The following is a 19,793-nucleotide window of genomic DNA, read 5'->3' as shown; positions in this document are numbered from 1 at the left end:
GGGAGAGAAAGGAGTTACACCTGGGGGAGGGGAATTATTTTTCTCCTTTATTGAGGATTATGGATCCATTTATTTCCAGCATCGGATCGGTGGTGCCACCATCCGTTGCCATGACGACACGAGGGAGCATGGCCCCCGCGGTTTACAATCCCCTCCCTTCCCCACCCAAGCGAACAGCCCCAGAAAAGCGGCTCCGGGACTTCTTTTTTCTTGCTTCAAAGCGTAGGCATTAATCTAGGAAAAGGAGCGAACACCCACCCAGCACGCGCATCTCTCGCGCCCCGCCTCCCTTTGGTGTCCACGGCATATATACAAGCAAAGCGAAGTTCGCCGGGGCGGTTCCCCGCGGCGGAGAGATTCTTGAACGGGACTCGTTTCCAGCGGAGGGATCCAGGCGGGCTACGAGGGCTACCCATCTTGGCTCCTCTCGGGGAGGGGCGGGGGGAGGCGGCTCTGTAGCCGGCACCATGGACGAGGCCTACGACGTGATCGTGCTGGGCACCGGTTTGATCGTGAGTCCTTCGGAGCCACTTACCCTGCGCCTCTTCCTCTTTCCTCATCCCGGCATTTCCCACCCCTTGCTTCCGTCCGTGCAATTTTGCATTCCCGTTCCCTCCGGCTCCTGCATCCTTGTCGGTCATCAGCAGCCCTGCCAGGTTGTCGGGTGGGGTTGTAATCCTTGCATTGCCCTTATTAAGCAGCTCGGCCTTTCCGAAAGCTCCCCCGATAGTTTCTTAGGGATTGCAGCAGTGCTTTCCTAAATCCAGTACTCGGCGCCTCCACACACGCGCACACACTATCACGCGCGTAGATTATGCGGGAAGTGGGGGCTATTGTGCGCGTCTCCTTGCAGCCGCTGCACCCTCCTCTGCCCTTTTTCCTCAATGCATCTTACACCAGTACTCTTTCTGAATTGCAGTTGTTTTGTCCAGCCCTACATTTCGTCCCGTTCTCTACTCCACAGTGGATGGTGTTTTTGGTCCCATTGCATCTCCTCTGATGCAACCCGGCGCCATCAGCGCTTCTCGAAAGCGGAAAAACGCTAGGCACCAACTGCATGGATCCTTCATTTGTTTATTTAAATCCTTACGCATATTCGTCTTATTTCGTTTACCAAGTCATCTGTTAGGATCTCTAATTGCATCTTTAATATAGGCATTAAGTTAAGGGACCTGTTTATGTTGATTTTGTAAAAAGCTTCTCTTGCAGAATTATGTGATTAACTGGTCCATATATATCTCTAATAAAAGAGGAAGCAGGAACAGTATCACCGTGATTTCCAAGCTTTCTTTTGCCATTTCTGGTGGATCTGTTACACTTCCTGCTCCTGCATCTTATACCAATGGGAACAGGGATCCTGTCTCCCATCAATGCCCAAGATTGAAGGTTCTGCAGTGCAGGATTATGTGCATTTCAGGAGATGTGGGTTTATCACATTGAAACTCAAAACAATTCATCCTCCATGTACAATTTATTTAATATTGAGCTCTCTATATGTTTTCCCCCCACTCTGACTTTTGAAAATGCTACCGTAAATGCTTTATCTATTGAGTTTAATTAGCAGCCCCCCTTCAAATTTTTGACATATAGTACAGACATACAGAAATGGTTTCTTTTCCTACTATGTTTATTATATCAGTAATCCCCCTTTTCTCTCTTTTCTTATAAGACTCTTAATATTCTCATTACATCATTGGGTCTTTTTTCTGTAACCTGAATGCTTTGAATTGTCTGTATTGATAGAACCAAATCAGTTGTGGTCCTTTGGTAAGACCGGACAAAATTGGATATTTTTTTTCTTTGAAACTCAGCATTGGACAGTTTTCCCTGCCTTCTACATTTGCTTTTTTTCATTTGAAAAAATGTGCACGTGTGGGGCAGTGTTGTACGACTGTTCTGCAGTCTTAAAAGATTTTGTGTTCTCTCTCTTCCTTTTGCCAAAATACGAAATAGATACAGCCCTTATAAATATATATTATATTTTATTATACACAGCCCTTATTCTGGTTCTATCATTCTTGTCATTCCAGTTGCTGGAATAAAAGCACCATCTGTCCTAATTATGCAATGGATTCCATGCATTTGTAATGGGGGGGGGCGAGTAGGTTGATCCATTGCACTCCTTTCTCAGTCTCCTACCTTTTCCTTTAATGAGCATTTAAGCAGGATTCTTAATTTCCTGGAACATAGGAAAATATAGTCTTTTATCGAGTCAAAGCATTGGTTAAGAATTGTTTGCATTAATAGCAAAGTTTCTCCAGGGCTTCAGATAGTTAGGAATCTTTCCTAACTCAACTTGAAGATGCCAGGGATTGAATTTGTGACACTTCACATTTAGAGTGAGTGATCTGTCACAAAGCAATGGCCCTTCATAAGAGAATTTACCTATTCCTGTATTGTAGAGCAACAATGGAAAGGTTCTTTCACAGAGAAAAGACTGGATCTTCCTTTGATGTTTGTATTTGTACTTTCTACAGATTTTCATTCCCTAAATCAGTGACCCCCTGATGACACCAAATTGATATCAGTGTTTGTACCAAGATTACTCTGCATTGTCCCACTTCAGTGCATTGTTATAAGTAAATTTTTCAGAAGAATCCTTAATAAATGTTAGTTCAAAGATTTAATCTCCAATTTCCCTGATACATTCCTAGTTGTGCATTCAAAGTACAATTTATTATTGCAAGGAAATACGATCAATATACTACTAAAACTCTTGTGTCTGTAACCTTTGGCTGGGCAAAACAGTGCATCATAGGGCAAAACTTTTCAACCAAGGTACCTTAAATGGACTATCTTACAAAATATCCAGGATCCTCATGACCTTGACATTTAGCAAATTTAAAAAAAAGATTTTACGACATAAAAATATAAAACATTTTGTGACATAGTAAAAATGTCATAAACCTTTCCTGTGGTCAACTCTTGATGTTTTACTGTGCTATACAATTCAGTGTAGGCTACTTTCAAGGCAGATACATCTCTGAATATACCTCTCTGAATTTTGAAGAACTTTTCAAGTACTTTAGAAGCTCTGACATTTTTGAAGGCATTGAGGAATCTGGTAAGGAAATACCGTTGAACCAATGTCCCAGCAATGATGAGGAAGGCATAAATGCAGAAGCTTCTTGGATAACATGTGAGACATCACTTATGAGAAGTGATATAGTTCCCATACATGCCTTCAGTAATTTCTGTACCATTTATAATTGGTGTTTAGAAAGTTACATATGATTGCAACATTAGGAATGGTGCGTATTGCTGAATTCCTTTTACTCTGGTCCAGAAGTAAATTTAGACAGTTTAAATAATGAGTGATGAACAAATCATGTAGAAATGTAATTTGGTATGTATACATCACACATTTATAGACTTGGTGGAACTTATGTGTAAATATCAGAATATTATCGGAATGATGAGGAATGATGAAGTCTATCGGAATGATGAGGAATGATGAAGACGATGTATTACTGATAACTTAAGACCAAGCTCAGATTTTCACAATACAGAATCCTTTTGGAGCTTTTTTTGTTTACAGTCATGCACATTCATCCATTCAGCTTTAGCTTATCTTTAGGATTTGCCTTAAATCTCTACCCTGCTAAACTGTATACTGACTGACAAAAGAACATCAGTCTATTTGATTCTAGGTCAAGACCAGGAAGCACCATGTCAGTTTTGCTTCAATTACCTATTAATAAAATTCCAACACAGATCTTTGTCCACACATCCTGGATGGGGAAGCTCCTTATCAGTCCTTATCTCAGACCTTGATACCAGTTTCTGTTATGGGTCAGCCGTCCTTTCTGTACACACACTGGTACATACGCATATATACTTAGAGAAATTCTATGAAATAAATTGGGATGGTCATGAGAACAGAATAGTCTCAAGTGCACTCATGAAATGCTTATTTATGCATTAATGTTTCACTTCGGGGATTCTGTTGTGGAACGTACCATGCAGTAGAAGCACATTTGAATTTATTCTGGAGAACGCATAATGCTACTCACTTTCTATCTTAGGAATGTATCCTTTCGGGTATCATGTCTGTGAATGGCAAGAAGGTGCTGCATATGGACCGGAATCCATATTATGGGGGTGAGAGCTCATCAATTACTCCCCTGGAGGAGGTGAGGATCCAGTTTCTGCATGTGCATACAGGTAGTCCTCAACTTATAACCACATTTGGGACCAGAACTGTTGCTAAGTGACACAGTCATTAAAATTTACGCCCAGTTTATGACTTTTTTGCTGCAGACATTAAACAAATTATATGGCCATTAAGCAAATCCAGTTTTCTCTATTAACAGAATCCTTCTAGAAAGGTATCAAATGGCAATCACATGACCCCCCAGGACTTTGAAATACATGCTAATTGCCAAGCAGCTGAATTTTGATGACATATCTGCAAGGATGCTGCAATATTTGTAATGTGTGAGGATCAATTATAAGTCACTTTTTAATGCCTTTGTAATTTCAAATGGTTGCTAAATAAATGTCATAAGTTGAGAACTACCTGTATTTGTATTAAAAGTCGGTTGAACACAGAATATGCAAACTGCACATCACTGTTACTGGATTATTTTCAGTAGACAGGGTACTGAATTCATGCAAGAGAACCAGAACTTCCTCAAAAAAAAAATCAGTTATTTTCCTTGTATCCTTTTTATTCCTGCTTAGATGTCCTAAGCATATCCAAAGCTTTTCACAATCTATCTTCTTAGTTCTATGTTGGAAAATAAAAGGAAATTACATTGCCCATTTTCTGTGATGTGATCTAGATGCTACAGCAAAAAAGTTTGAATGCCACACGTGGTCTAGAATTTGTTCCTTCTTTATAGGCTGTGCTTGGACAACACATTGAACCACAGCAGTTAAACATCTTGCAGTTCTGTTTGCACAAAATTTGGCACTTGAATAATACAATGTGGCTTAGCACAAACTTACTGGATTAATGTATGGTTCATTATATTGCAGGAAGCCAGGCAAATATTCAGGTAATGGAATGGTATCTATGGACATTCCTATAACGTTTAGAAATTTCCAAACAATTACTTTCAATAGCTGGTATGCATCGAAATGTAAATGCAATGGGTACCCTCACCCACCTACAAGTAGTAGTTGTAAGCCCCTGGTTGCAAAGTTATGAAAGTAATCTAGTTTTAAAAAACCCTATGCATTCCCCCTTCCCCATAGTAACAATGTTATTTACTTAAGCTTCTTCCCCCCAAATCATATGCCAGCTTACAACACAAAAAGGTGAAATTTATCTTTGTGTGTGCCAGTTTTCCTTCTAAAATGGTATATGTAGGGAGAGGTATTTTTGCACTAAGAAACTTGGAAAGTAACGGGTCACAATAAAATAAGTTTGGGGTAATGAAGCTCTAATATCTATCATGGAAACTCCTGTTAGAGAATTGACAAACCTTTTTGCTCTTCTGCTCCAAAAGAAGTAACAAGCAGTCTGTGGTGAATAAAACTGAGCTACAGCTCCTTTCTATATTTTGATGGCATTGATATACAGTGGTACCTTGGTGTACTCAATTGCTTTGAAATTCATTTAGTTTCATACTTAATGCATTTTGACTCAAAAATTTTGTAAAATTTTCCAGTACTCGTCATTTGTTTGGTAGTCAATGCACCAACTAGAACTTTGTGTCAACTGCCTTGTGATTTGCTACATGATTCTTTATGGGAAAAATGTGTATGGTACTCATTGCACCTACCATAATAAATGAACAATGAGTACCGAGGTACTACTGTATTGTGTTATGCTAGTATTTTTTTTCTTCCATTAAATTGTGTTCAATTCTCGGGATCTGCTTGGACAAATCCCTGAAGTTTTCAAGACAAGGTTATTCAGAAATGGTTTGCCAATGCTTCCCTACCAGAGGTAAGAGGGCCAAGGATACCTAGGTAGCTTTATGCCTAAGACAAGACTAAAACTCTCTCTCCCAATTTTTAGCTTTGATGCCTTGACCACTATAAAAGCTTGCTCTCTTATGCTAGTAGAGCAAGTTCCAATGGAAATGTCTCTTGTAAGTACAATATTTTGAAGCTTATTTTGTCCTTTCCACAATTGCCAGCTTTACAAACGCTTCGAAATTACAGAGGGGCCGTCTGAATGCATGGGCCGTGGCAGGGACTGGAATGTTGATCTTATCCCCAAATTCCTCATGGCCAATGGTAAGTCCCATTCTGTTTAGATGTTTTGGTCACCTAGCCAGATATACGGTGTATTTTCCTTGTAGATGAATAGGAATGAAGGAAAAAAGGACATTAATACGAGAGAATCCACATTATTTTAAGTCACTGGGAATATATGCTGCTGAAGCACTGGGACATGTACTGTATGCTGCTGAAGAATGCCAGGACTTTTGGCATTTTGTTGGATTTACACGAATGAATAAATGTGCATACTCAGCTTATCAGCCCTTGGAGCTTTGTCCTTTATACTCATAGCTCAACTCAGTTTCCATGTGCACCTCCAAGTTTTTTATTTCTTCATTTGCAATTTCTTTGCATTCAGTGAGTGGTACTTATTTATTATAAATTATTTGAGTTCTGCCTACTTCTACAATCTCCTGCATGCAGTGTGGGAGCTCTAATGGAGGCAGGTGTAAGAGTTTCAGGAATCTCTTTTTATCATTTTCCATATAGGCCAGCTTGTGAAGATGTTGCTGTATACAGAGGTGACACGCTACCTTGATTTCAAAGTGGTGGAGGGCAGCTTTGTCTACAAGGCAGGAAAGATTTACAAAATGCCATCGACAGAGTCAGAAGCACTAGCTTCCAGTAAGTGAAGCTACTTTCATAAATGCTAAATCTGGTGTGTTTGAAATGATAGGAAACTTCAGTTGCGTGTTTATTAGCATTCATCATTTTAAGAGGTATATTCTATTTTATGCATTCTGTTTTACAATTTATTAATAGACCTACATTGTTTAAAAAGATAAAGCAGCTGCCAAAGTACTATCAGATTTATTCTGAAATGGTTCCAACCAGTACAGTATATAATGGCATCAGCAAAATTCTAGAGTGATATAGATAACCAAAGCATACCTTTTTCTCTTGAATAAATTTTTTTTAGTTTGAATCTGCAAAAGGTCAATTGTGGAGAAATAGGTGGTCTCCACCCATTTTCTTTCTTTGTTCCCAAATCAGTGGAATGGACATACCTGCTTGGAAGGTAAAATCTATACCTATATTTTATATGAGGAATGATTAGTCCAAATGTTAGAGCTAACAGGTTGTAAGGAAGCATGGTTATAACTGAGCTTTGCCAGACAGCTTTCTCTACAGATGATACTTGGATCTTTTTAATAATGTTTTTACAATCCCTTGCAGCATAAATTTTGCAGATTTATATATTTATATGGGCCATAATTGCCTTCCTGACTATAAATCCTTTTGCCATATTTCAAGTATTGAGATTGTGGAGTTCTGATGCTACTCTTCATATGTGTACAGATTCAAAAACATGGTTCTGATATTCCATAATCCACCTTCAAGATTGAAGGAGGAAGAGAGGCTTTCTGTCTTCCTTTGAAGATGGTGCATTTGCATTATCTTCTTATAACTATAACTTTGTTGTGTGTATCTTACAATTTATATTAATTCTTTTATTTAGTATCCTGATATGATTTATGTTGATTGCTTATTTACTATCCTATGACTATCAATGAGTGTTGTATCTTACGATTTATGGTGATTCTATTATAATCATGATTTATCACTTGTTGCTTTCCTTGTGTGTCCAATCACGCTTGGCCAATGAAGAATTGTGTTCTGTTCCTGTTCTACTCTACTCTACTCTACTCTACTCTACTCTACTCTACTCTACTCAATTCACTAGTCAGAGCAAATTCTAGGGCTGTAAAAGTTCTATTTAGCTCTTTAACCTGCTATGGACCATCCCTCCTCTAACCGTCATTCTTTCACAGATCTCATGGGCATGTTTGAGAAACGACGCTTCCGCAAGTTCTTGGTGTTTGTGGCAAACTTTGATGAGAATGATTCAAAGACCTTGGAGGGAGTGGATCCTCACGTCACTACCATGCGCGAAGTCTACCGACGCTTTGACCTTAGTCAGGATGTCATTGATTTCACAGGACATGCACTGGCTCTCTACCGCACTGATGAGTGAGTGATTGACCATAGCTTGCCTTTCTGCAATTGGTGAACTATCTTCATGCCTCTTTATTTCTGATCATACACTGCACTAATTATGGTCCCACACTTCTAGTAAACATTTCTTCGGGGAATGGCTGGGTCAGCTGAAAGTAAACTAGGGGTTCACTTAAGGCTTTTCAGGAGAGAGTTTATAGAAAAGTCCTCCAAAATTCTTTTTTTTTCTCTTTCTTTCAGTTTCTTTAATCATTAATGTCTGAGAAGATCCCAGTATTTCTTTGTTTATTAAATTTTTATGCCACCCATCTCATGGATACCAGGTGATTAAAATATGCCAGGTAATAATAAATACAGCATCAATACAATAACCATAAACACATCAGTGTGTAAAGCAGTCCATAACCACTGGGAACTCATGATTTTCCTATAATAACACACTTCACACTTTCCTCAGGAAGCCCCTTATTTCCCTCTTTTCTTTGGGAAGGAATGACATTGTCTGTCCTCTCTTTTCACAGTTATTTGGATCAACCTTGCTTGGAAACCATCAATCGCATAAAACTGTACAGTGAATCCCTGGCCCGCTATGGGAAGAGCCCCTATCTCTACCCACTGTATGGCCTGGGTGAGCTTCCCCAGGGCTTTGCCAGGTACGGTCCACCTCACAGATAGTCAACAATATGAAGCAGCGTTTGCTTCTGATTTTATTCTTGGCCTAGAAGGTAAATGCCTGTGGAGATTATCAATCATCCAGGCTATGTTTGTCCCAAGAGTGCTTTTCCAACAGGCAACTGGACTTTCTTGGTTACGCTTGTTGGAAAAGCACCTTTGGGAGTAGAAGATCAGATACCGTATTTGCCGGCGTATAAGGCGACTTTTGCCCTGAAAAACATGCCTCCAAGTGGGGGGTCGTCTTATACGCCTCGGGAGGACTCCGACTCCCACTTCGAGCTTGAGTTGCAGCCGGGGGGAGGCTGGGGGGAGCGGGGTGTGTGTGTGTGTGTGTGTGTGTGTGTGGCGGGTGTCACTCGCCACGCGCTGCGCAACCTTTCCCCCTCTTCCTTCCTTAGCGGTGTGGGAGGGAGAGGATTCGAAGATCCTCACGTGCAGCGTACTTTTCTTTTTCTTTTTTTCTTTTTGCACGCAGGTTTTGCATGCGGGCGGCTGTAGGTTAAGGATGGGGAGCCCCGGGTGGGTTATCAGGTTTTACGGTGCTTCCAACATGTGTGAACGGTGGGAGAGCGCTGTGTGAAATCCTGCCGTCAAAGCAACACTGGGGGAGGCAGGGTATAAATTTACCAGGTTAATGTAGCAATGGTGATTAATGCCCAGAACATTGTTTGCGGGTATTGGGGTGTGTGTGTGTGTGTGGTGGTGGTGAGGAGAGGTTGTCCTTTGAATGCGGAAAAGTAGGTGTGACCTTGTGTAGGAAAATAAAGAGATCCTTTTTAGCGTGTTTGGCTTCTTTGCCTCCCTCGTTCGTTTTGACGTGGAGATAATGGCCTTCAGGCGGGAGGGGAAGAAAACGGTAGCTGGATCATTTCAAATTTCACTTACTCTCCTGCCTCACTTCAATATGTCTGAGCGACTCCAGATACTGGAAGACTTTTTGAATGAAAGTGTTACCTCCATTTTTTTTTTAAAGAGGGCCACTTGGGAAAAAAAAAAGATTCTAAGGAATTCCTTGTTTCTTGATTAAAGAGAAGGCATTGAATATACTGTTCCTTGGCAGCCTTTTCAGTGTCCGGGTTTTTAGTGTGTGTGTGTGTGAGAGAGAGAGAGAGATCAGCTGTATTGAGAAGAGAACGTTTCCTGTGTTCTCATTTTATTTACAACATATTTTACGCTTAATGGTAAGCAATGAAAATATTTTTAAAACTCATTTCTAAACTCCATAGCTATTTGCATATTCTTGGTTCAAAATTGGATTAGCTCATTTCAAAATTGTCCAAAGCAGAAAAGTGCGTCAAAAAAAAAAAAAGTGCAAAAGTGGAAGGTGTGTGGAAGAGGGGTAGTCTTATACGCGAGTATATAACAAACTCTATATTTTGAGTGGAAATGTTGGGGTCGCGTCTTATACGCCCAGTCGTCTTATACGCCCGGCAAATACGGTACATTAAAAAGAAAAAGGCATTTTATATCAATATTTTTCTAGCCTGGCACTTTCAAAATATGTTTGGATTTCAGTACCTTGAATTCTCAGTGAGCATAGCTTTACTGTTCCTGTACACTTGAAAGATTCGAGAAAGTTGATTTAATTTTACATGAGGAGGAGAAGCTAAATTCTGCAGAAAAAAGCAATAAAGTTCCATAGTATGATACTTAAGATAAATGAGACAGGGAAAATAATTCTTGCATGTCTTTGGCACAGCCCAGCTGTATAGTTACAGCTATTTGGCAAAATGTGCCTTTGGGGGCAGGGGTGGTGGATGTTAATGGTCTAGCCAGTGCCCTTCACCATTCATTCACTTCATACCCCCAGGCTCAGCGCTATCTATGGTGGCACCTACATGCTCAACAAACCAGTGGATGAGATTGTCATGGAAGGTGGCAAGGTCATTGGAGTCAAATCGGAAGGAGAGGTGAGTTTGGTTAAGGGCCATAAAGTTGCTGCTAAGGTTGATTATATAGGGAAGACTGTTCCTGAAATAGAATGTCTTTGAAAATTAGTCTTAATGATACAACTTACCATATTTCTTGCACTATAATGCGTCTTTTTGAGTGAATATTGCCGAAGTGCCGTCACCCCCCACCCTTCGGCCTCTGCCTCCCAGCAATTTACAATTTTTGCTGCCTCCTTGCAGCAAACAGCCTGGTCCGCTTCAGCACAGCCTTATTTAGCATGAGCAGCTGATCGGCAGTTGGATTGGCTTTCCGGAATACCGCCAATCAGCTATTCCAGGCTGCGGGGATCCCCACCACTTCTGTGCACCACATTTTCAGCCTCCGTACATCCCGTTTTCAGCCTCTTGGAATGGGCCAAAAACAGGATGCGTGGAGTCCAAAAATGGGGCGCACAGAGGCAGTGATTGGCGTCGGCGATAGGCGTCACCTTCAAGGATGGGCGGCAGCGATCCCCACAGCCTGGAACAGCTGATTGGTGGTATTCTGGGAGGCCAATCTACCAGTCAGCTGCTGGGCTGACTGAAGCTGACCAGGCTGTTTGCTGCAAGGAGGCAAATTGCTGGGTGGCAAAGGCAGATATTTTTTTTTCGTCTTTTTCTCCCCAAAAGCTAGGTACATCTTATGGTCTGGAGCAAGGCTTGCCAACCTTTTCGACCTTGGGGGACCACCAAACTCCTAATTTTAAATCACGAGGACCACTTATATGAATTTTTTAAAAAAGATAATATATTTAATATAAAAAAATTATTTTTTATATTAAATATGAATTTAATATTAAAAATATTTTTTATTTATATATATACATACACACACACACACACACACAAATGCTTATTTAATTATAACAAAATTGTGAATGCTTAATCATAACTGGGACAGAGCGAAGGGAAAGGAGGGGCCTCTCTCATCCTTTGGGGGGGGGAAGAGGGAGGATGTAAGAAGCCAGGTGATGCGTGGAGGCTGGGAAGATCTGGACGGGGAGGAACCGGCTCCCCCTCAAACAGAGGAAAAGCAGAGCCATCTCATATCTCCCCCAAGTCAGAGGAAACCTCTCCCTCCTTTGCCAGGTGTGGCTGCCTGGAGTTAGTTGGGGGAGGGAAGGAAGGCCGGGCTGGAAACACAGACGGGCTCCTAATAACCAGGCAACACCCCACCCCCAGCCTCCACATAAGAAGAGGACTCCCCGAGGCTAAGCTCCAGGTTTCTCCTGTTGCTTCCAAGCAGAGAAGGATCCCTCCCTGTGTGGAGGCTGAAGGTGGGGGGTGTCGAGTCCAGAAAAGCTGGAGCTCTTGCCTGCACAAACTGGCTGGTTATTAGGAGCCCGTCTTCCTCAGCGCTCTTTTGGTCTGGGCATTTGGTCTCTCCCCATGCCAAAGGAAAGCCAGCCGGGCTTCTCCTTCCCTCCTTCCTTTCCCCACCACTCAATCTTACTTCGGGACAGAGGAGAGCGCGCTGGAAACGTGTGTTAGCTTTTCCAACACGCCTTTCTCTGGCGCTCGCTCGCAATTCTTCACGTTCGTCCAGGCCTGGCTTGCTGAGAGGCAAGAGCAGCCATGACATCTCTGCTGCGTGCTCCCCCCGCCCCGCCTGCCCCCACCCCCAGAAAAGCAAGCAAGCATAACAGATCTCGCTGGGGTGAAAGAGCAGAGATCGGAAGGCACAGGCAACAGAAAGCAGCAGTTTCTGTCTTCTCTTGCCTGTGCCTTCCTCGATCTCAGCTCTTTTGCCTCAGCAAGAGCTATGTTTCTGCTCGCTTGTCCTGTGCTTTCTCATAGGGCCATGGGGGGGGGGCAGCAGAGCAGAGTGCCGAGAGGCATGAGGAAACTGATGCCGACGCCCCATTCTGGACCTCAGAACTGGATGGTGAGCACAGACTTGCCCACTCCGCCTTCTCCCACTACCACCAGCCTGTACTTTCCCTGCCCTGGGCCGTCCCTACAGCCCATGGCCATCGAGGAAGAGCACAGGCCAGGAGAGGCAAACTGGAAGGTGCGGGAGTGCCATGCAAATGCAAGTAGCGTGGCATTCCTGCACCTTCCGGCCATCTCTATTGCCGCTTCAGCCCGCCTCTGCCACCAGCCCCCTCTTGCTGCAACAGCACCATTACCTCGTCCTGCCTGGTGAGGGCTGCGCTGCTTTTTGCAGGTTTGCACTCAGCCGAAGGGTGGGAGCCAGCGGGTGGGCGGGCTTTGGGGGGGGTGCTTTGGGAGGACATTTCTCTGCGGCCCACCAAAATTTTCTCACAGCCCACCAGTGGCCCACGGCCCACCAGTTGGCGACCACTGGTCTGGAGCATCTTATAGTGCAAAAAATATGGTAAGTACTTTCTGTTTTAAGAACTTCAAGATTGTTTTTGCTACCTAACTCCATTTAGAGACTACTCTTTCTCATTAAAGCCCATCATGTTAATCTTAAACTGGTCCATATTGGCTGATAGCAGTGACTGGGAGCAGTTGGAATGGGGAATTCTCCTTTCTTGAATCTCAATTGTGACAATAAAATCAGGCCTGAGTATTTAATAAAGAATTGTGGAAAATATATCTTCATGCTCAGATATTTAGTTTCAGTACTAGTGCTTTCATTTTTCTACCCTACGCCCTTTTCGGTGCATTATTGAGGAAGTTGGGGTTTCTTTTGCTATTTATTGCATTTCATGTATCTTTCCATGCCAAGTCACTCAATAAAACATGGGCAGTACAAAGTCTAGAAGAGCAGAACTTTCATAAGATTGCTGATAATAGAATCTCAGTGAAAACTTCTGCATGCTCAATGAAAGCATCCATGGAGTATGGGTCCAAATCAGTTATTAACCAGATGGAATTCAGAAAGTTACGGGTTTCTGCTGACCGTTAACACAGAGCTGTAAAACCCCATCTGCTTCTTGGCTTCCCTAAGCCTCAAGCAAGAGGAAAGGAGATATCATTTTACTTCACCATTTTTCCCCACAGGCTTTGAATTTGTAAAAGCATGAGGTATTTTTAGAACAAGGGAACTTCCTTGTCAGTGCTCTGTTTTCTTGAACGTTTCCTAACAATTAGCTTTATGGCTAGTTTCTTTTTTCCATTGTACCAGGCAGTGCACCAGACCAAGCATAGCTGGGGTCCTGAAAGCCATACTGAAGCTGGTATACGTGGTCTTTCCTCAACCTTCAAATTAAAGGGGAGGAAAAATCTGGCCATTTTTTTAAATTCAGCCTTTTGACTCAACATTGACATCCATTGGTAAGCATATGCTGGCCCTTGGAAACATGAAGAAGATAGTGATAGGATTCCTGATTTAGCACCGTTGACAGTCCTCCTTTCTTCCTGCCGTTGGTTTTTGTTCCTGCTTCCTTGAGTTAAGCTTGCTGGGAGAAAAAGACTGGGGGTGTTGGAGAAAGTTTGGTGTCGGTAGTGAAGCTGAGGTCTCCCCTACAAGTGTTTCTGCCTTCGTTGCAAAAGCTACAGAAGCCCTCTTCTGGTTCCTTAATATTCATCGTTTTCTTGTGCTACTCCTAGCTAAATTACTTTCATTCAGTCGTTCTCACATAAGTCATTTAATCCTGACTGAAAGCTGATCTAGTTGAAAAGGATTGAAACATTAAAAACCTCACCCAAAAGGAGTGGATCAGATGAAAATATAAGAGTTTTAAAACATTTTTTTAAAATCCTCAAATAGTCAACATCAGTTATGTTTCCAGCAGGTTTTGCTTTTTCCCCTCAATAAATACTACAGCTCGTCCATGTCAAACATTTTAGTAGCCATGAAAATACACATAGTATCAAGGTCAATTTACATGCAGTTGTGTGAGGATATAGTATTTCGTCTACACTGCTAAAAAATGAATGTCTGAATTAAACATTCAGAATTTGGCATTTAAGTCCACTTTCTTCAACCTGACATCCTCCAAATGTGTTGGTAGAGTTCTCAGCCTCGGTATTTCTAGAGAGCACTGTGTTGGAAGAAGGCTAGGAGTTCAAGTGCATGGAAGAACTGGTGAATCTAACGTTTTCCGTTTGCTAATTCTGATTCTCCAGGTGGCACGCTGCAAACAGTTGATCTGTGATCCCAGCTATGTGAAAGATCGAGTGCGCCCAGCAGGGAAGGTTGTGCGCGTCATCTGTATTCTGAGCCACCCTATCCGTGGCACCAGTGATGCTAATTCCTGTCAAATCATCATTCCCCAAAATCAAGTGGGACGCAAATCTGGTGAGGCCATATTGATATGGGAGTTCAGAGATATGGGAGTATTGAATATACTATGCTTTGGGCTACTTCTGCAAAATGGAGTATCACGCATCTAGTACCTTCTTATGACCTTTAATTACACAGCAACTATGTGAAATAGGCTTAATAAAGGTGGGAATCCATATATTTACTTTAGGGATATAAAAAGGGGTTTTTTTTTGTACCAAGCCGATGGGCTCATCCATCTAATTTCACATTGTCTACTACACACTGACTGACAGCAGTTCCTCGGAGTTTCAGATCAGTATGATGACCCAGGGCGTGGCACAAAAATAACAAAGGCACAAAAGTAGATAAATTCCCTTTAATACCTCCAACTTGGCCCCCAATGTCCAGTTATCTTCGGCTGGAGATCAAACTCTTCCAAAAACAGTCTACAAGGGAAGAAATACAGTCCAAACCCAAAGTACAGATAAATTAGAAATAAAGAAAAACCAGTATAAACCACGCTGAAGTACAGGCCAGGAAAATAAATTGCAGACTTACAAAAGATAACGAAGCACACACAGTTGGGAGGACGCCAAAACCCAGATAAGCCTCGACAAAGATAATGCATGCTTTGCTTCCAGCAAGGTGCTGTGTGCAAACACCCTTCTTATATCCTGTTCTCCCAGCTGCAACTAATGAAAAGGATCAGGGCCTTTTTCTCTCCCGTAAGCCAAGTTGCTCCCTTCTCCAGTCCTCCCTGCGTGTCCTAGGATGAAGAGGGGGTGGCCCTGGGTCTTACTCTGAATGCCCAGCCGGACTGTGCCCTTCCCCCATTTCTTCCGAGGCCACACTCCTACTGCCTGTCAGCTGCTCAATCTTCCCCTCAGAATCAGACTCCAACAAGGGCATGATAATTGGCTTCTGGATATAGTGGGTGGGATAGATTTGGGTGAATTCAACAATCCTAACTTCATCCAAAGACCAATGAAGGAATCATGACAACAGGATTTTGGGGGGCGGGGGGAGAAAACAAAAATTAAGAAACAATCCTAACTTCTACTCTTCATTCCCCAATCCCAGATATCTATGTCTGCCTCATTTCCTCTGCCCACAATGTGGCTGCCCAGGGCAAGTACATCGCTATTGCCAGTACTACTGTAGAGACAGATTCTCCTGAGAATGAAGTGCAGCCAGCTCTTGAACTCCTTGAACCTATTGACCAAAAGTGAGTGATTCTGGGTTGATTGTGCTGACAGTTGGTCCAGTGCTACAACTTGGGACTATTTTCTAACACTGTTGACAATCCACAGCCTTGAAGATAACATGTACTGTATATAGGAGTAAGGTGAGAGAAGAACACTGGGGCACAGCTGCAATTTATTAAAGGTTGCTAAACATGGACATTCCTGAGAGATGCTTTCCAGCTCTGCTTAAGAATGAAAGCCTAAGGAAAAGAGCTGCAAATTTTTAGAATATAATGAGCAGTAGTAAAAGAAGAAATGAGTGAGTCTCATGATCAGCAGCCAGATGTGGTGGGCCTGTAATTTTACCATTTTAGATGGTTCCATCCAGGGAAGAACATTACACATGGCAGAAAGAAAGGATGTAGTTTAATTCATCAACCTTGCACGGTAATTTCCTGTGAGTGGGACATTGCCTTGTATGAATCCTACAGACTGCCGAATACTGGATTTTTGGAAGAGAAAAATAATTTAACCAAAAAGTGGATGATGGCATAATAAATATCAAGTGCAAGATGATATATAGATTACAAAAATAGGTCTATATCAGGTCCCGGAATGGCTAGAAGAATGACAGAAGTTCTGATGGATATTGTGAGGTATGATAGCGGTAGTGCAACTTGGGCTGGAAAAACATTTGAAGCTAAAGGCTCAAAAATGGTTTGAAAAAAAGAATCATGCCGATGAGTGGCCAATGATTGTGGTTGGCTGGTTTCTGCATCTGTAAATTATATTGGTGTGATTAGAATCAGGAGTAGGAACATAAATGTGTCCATACCAACTTGTTCCATTGGTTTTCTACTACATTAGTTGAAATGGTTTTAAACACTTTTCTTTCCTTCCCAGGTTTGTGGCCATCAGTGATATATATGAACCCACTGATGATGGAACTGAAAGCCAGGTGAGATTTCTCAGGCTTTCTGAATTTTTTTAGAGTGTATTTTTCCAGAACTGGTTCTGGATCATGCCCTTTTTTCCCCTTTCCCCATTGACTCCAGTCTGTGAACTTGTATCTTGTTTCCCTGTTTTCCCCTTGCAGATATTCTGTTCACGATCGTATGATGCCACAACCCACTTTGAGACAACATGTGATGACATCAAAGACATTTACCGGCGCATGGCTGGGGCTCCATTTGATTTTGAAAGCATGAAACGGCGCCAGAATGATGTCTTTGGCGAGAATGAGCAGTGACCATTTCCTTCTTCCCCTGAACCCCATCCTCCCTGGGTTTTTCCCATGTAAGGGACCACACTCCCAGCTAGGGACTGGCTTAATTCCCACACCTCACTGAGATTGGCTCTTCCTCCAGATCCTCATTCAGGCTACGCCAGATGTCTAGTAACTTACTTCCATGGGGAAAATGTAGAATATTTTTCCTCTTTTCCCCTCTGATGGTGTTTTTTTTTTTTTTTTGCATACAACAAGATAACCCTTTCTCCAGGACTGAGGTTGGATCAAGTTAATGCAATCTCAGTCCTCTGAAGACTAGCCTCTTTTCAGTTTTTCCAGTGCCTGAAGGGATTTGGGTCCAGATTATGTATTATATACAGTTGCCTGGAATTGAGTTCTGCCCCCTCTTAGGAAAAAGCACCTTTGGAGACAGAAAATTCTGCCTACTTTTCTGTTCTTTCCTCTCACTAGTGTTCTTTCTCCCTGTGGTTTCCATGAATATAATAAGGAAAGGCAGAATTAAGTACATCTAATTTTCATTGTAGGCTGCTCCATCATCAGTCTATTCTGAGGAAAAGAAAAACAGCCACTGGATTTTAGAAGCATGCATGTAACATATATTTTGGCCTTAATTCTTGCTATTGATCTCCAACTGTTACCATCTGCTCACCTTTCTTTAGTTTCCCCCTGTTTCCCCCCTCATTTGCTGGATGTTCTCATCTCTGCCATCTGTGCCCCTCTTAACTCCTCTGAGCCTCCCATTTTTCCCTTCCTGTGTATAGTGAATCGATTTGCTGCTTAACTTGCAAAGGACCATCTGGGACCATATCTTGCCATATGTATAATCAGTCTTTCCTCATTTTCCCATTTCTCCTGATCATGATGTGAAGCTGCATTCCTCTGTTTTGAGAGGAGACTGGAATTGTGTGAGGATGTGGGGGCACAAAGAGCCATTCTGAACCATCTCTTCTATACATGCTGCCCTTGCAGCTGGTCCCATGTCCCCCACCTTGCACTTGAGATTCCCACAGGCCTCTTCTGTCTTGCATCCATTTTGTCCCCTCAATTCCTTTTAATTTCTTTAGCCTCAAGTGTGAGAAGATTTGTATTTGTATGTGTGTATGTCTCTCTTGTGTGCTGGATATGGGGACAAGGAGACAATTCTGTTCCTTTCCACTTGCTGCCACCTGCTGTAACTTATTGTAACTTATTAATGAAGCAGGTTAATTATTTGTTGGCACTTCTGACAATTAATGAGGTTTGGGTGGGGGTTAGGCTGTGGAATGAGTACAGGGCCCTGGGGCCTGTCCTGCATTAGAGCCTTCCTTCCTTCTGAAGCCAGATTTATGGTTAATGATCTGTCTGTAACTCTAGGGGAATGTGAGGGGTCAGTTCTCTCCACCCCACAACTGCTCAGTTGTCTCAAGATAATAAATTCACTTAGTCTAGCCCTGGCTCTTGTCTGGTACCATTGCTGCAGAGGAGGGGTGGGGTGGGGGACCAGGGGAGTAAAATCCAGGCTTAACTCACACTAGTGAGAGGAAAGAGACAACATTGAATTCAGGAAATGGAAACAAGATTTTTTTTAAAATCAGAGGAGCACTTCAATTTGGTTATGTACTTTTTCTGAAGGAGTGGCAGTATAATATCCAGAGAGTTTTGAATGATAAAAATGTACTATTTTGCATAGCTGATTCTAGTTTCAGACTGTCAGATAATGTGAAGTCTTGAGGCAAGGAAGTGATGCTAAGTAAGAACAAGACAGCATAGGAGTCTACAGATTTGTATAGCCAGATCTCCTCTCATTTTCCGTACACCAAACTTGAAAATTGTGCTTTGAACCCAGCTGGCATAGAAAAATTGAAAGACTAGTCATACAGCATCCATTTTCTCAGTCCACATAAAACACCAAGAACCAAAAGCTTAAAAGGGGATTTGGAAAAAAAAAATCTCAATTCTATTTTGTATTGAATGCCTTCATGGTACTCTATATCTAATAAGACTATACTATGGTTGTATTAGTTGTGTTAATATCAAATTAGTACTGCCACTATTTCAACCATCCTATGTCTTTTAGCCTAGTTGATTTATATCTTTTTCCAAGTGTGTATGGAGGCAATTCTAGCGTTCCACCTGTGAATCAATACTGGAATATTAGTTCTTAATATTTTCTTTGCCTGATTCTCCTTTACAAATAGAATCTTGAAATTCTACTTTTCCTGCAGATCCCTCCTATAATTTTAAGCCCCTTTCCTATAATTATCCTTCCCTTCTCTAGCTATACAGTTGTAAAATCTGGATAGCAATTAATAAAATGACCAGGAAGGCATTTCAAGGTGTCTTCCACTGAATATCATTTTTTTTCATGAAAAAAAAACAGAGCTGAAGGAGACATATTTACTTTATAATGCATCTCTGTCTTGAAAGATGCTCTGTATTTATCAGCTAGATTTTTGTTCATCTGCCAC

The 19,793-nt window shown here is 41.9% G+C and overlaps 1 protein-coding gene across 1 annotated transcript; it reads left to right on the top strand.

The window, feature by feature from the left end:
* Window positions 1-360: 360 nt before the first annotated feature.
* GDI1 (GDP dissociation inhibitor 1) lies at window positions 361-18,907 on the top strand. The gene is made up of 11 exons (XM_026676233.2): window positions 361-512; window positions 4,026-4,133; window positions 6,090-6,189; window positions 6,664-6,798; window positions 7,947-8,145; window positions 8,652-8,783; window positions 10,616-10,715; window positions 14,775-14,946; window positions 15,994-16,138; window positions 17,001-17,055; window positions 17,194-18,907. The coding sequence occupies exons 1-11, from the start codon at window positions 468-470 to the stop codon at window positions 17,344-17,346; spliced, it is 1,344 nt and encodes a 447-aa protein (XP_026532018.1). The 5' UTR covers window positions 361-467; the 3' UTR covers window positions 17,347-18,907.
* Window positions 18,908-19,793: the final 886 nt, after the last annotated feature.

This window comes from Notechis scutatus, chromosome 2 (genome assembly GCF_049901735.1).
Source record: "Notechis scutatus isolate UNSWTSFEM ecotype Mainland chromosome 2, rNotScu1.2, whole genome shotgun sequence".
In the NCBI taxonomy this organism is placed as follows: Eukaryota; Metazoa; Chordata; class Lepidosauria; order Squamata; family Elapidae; genus Notechis; species Notechis scutatus.
Note: the sequence above shows the minus strand (reverse complement) of the source record. Positions and strands in the feature narration are given on the sequence as shown.

Coding starts and splice junctions, on each gene's coding strand:
- GDI1 (XM_026676233.2), top strand. CDS start 468: ATGGACGAGGCCTACGACGTGATCGTGCTGGGCACCGGTTTGATC. Junction 8,146..8,651: donor GCTCTCTACCGCACTGATGA/GTGAGTGATTGA, acceptor CTCTTTTCACAG/TTATTTGGATCAACCTTGCT. Junction 8,784..10,615: donor CTTCCCCAGGGCTTTGCCAG/GTACGGTCCACC, acceptor TCATACCCCCAG/GCTCAGCGCTATCTATGGTG.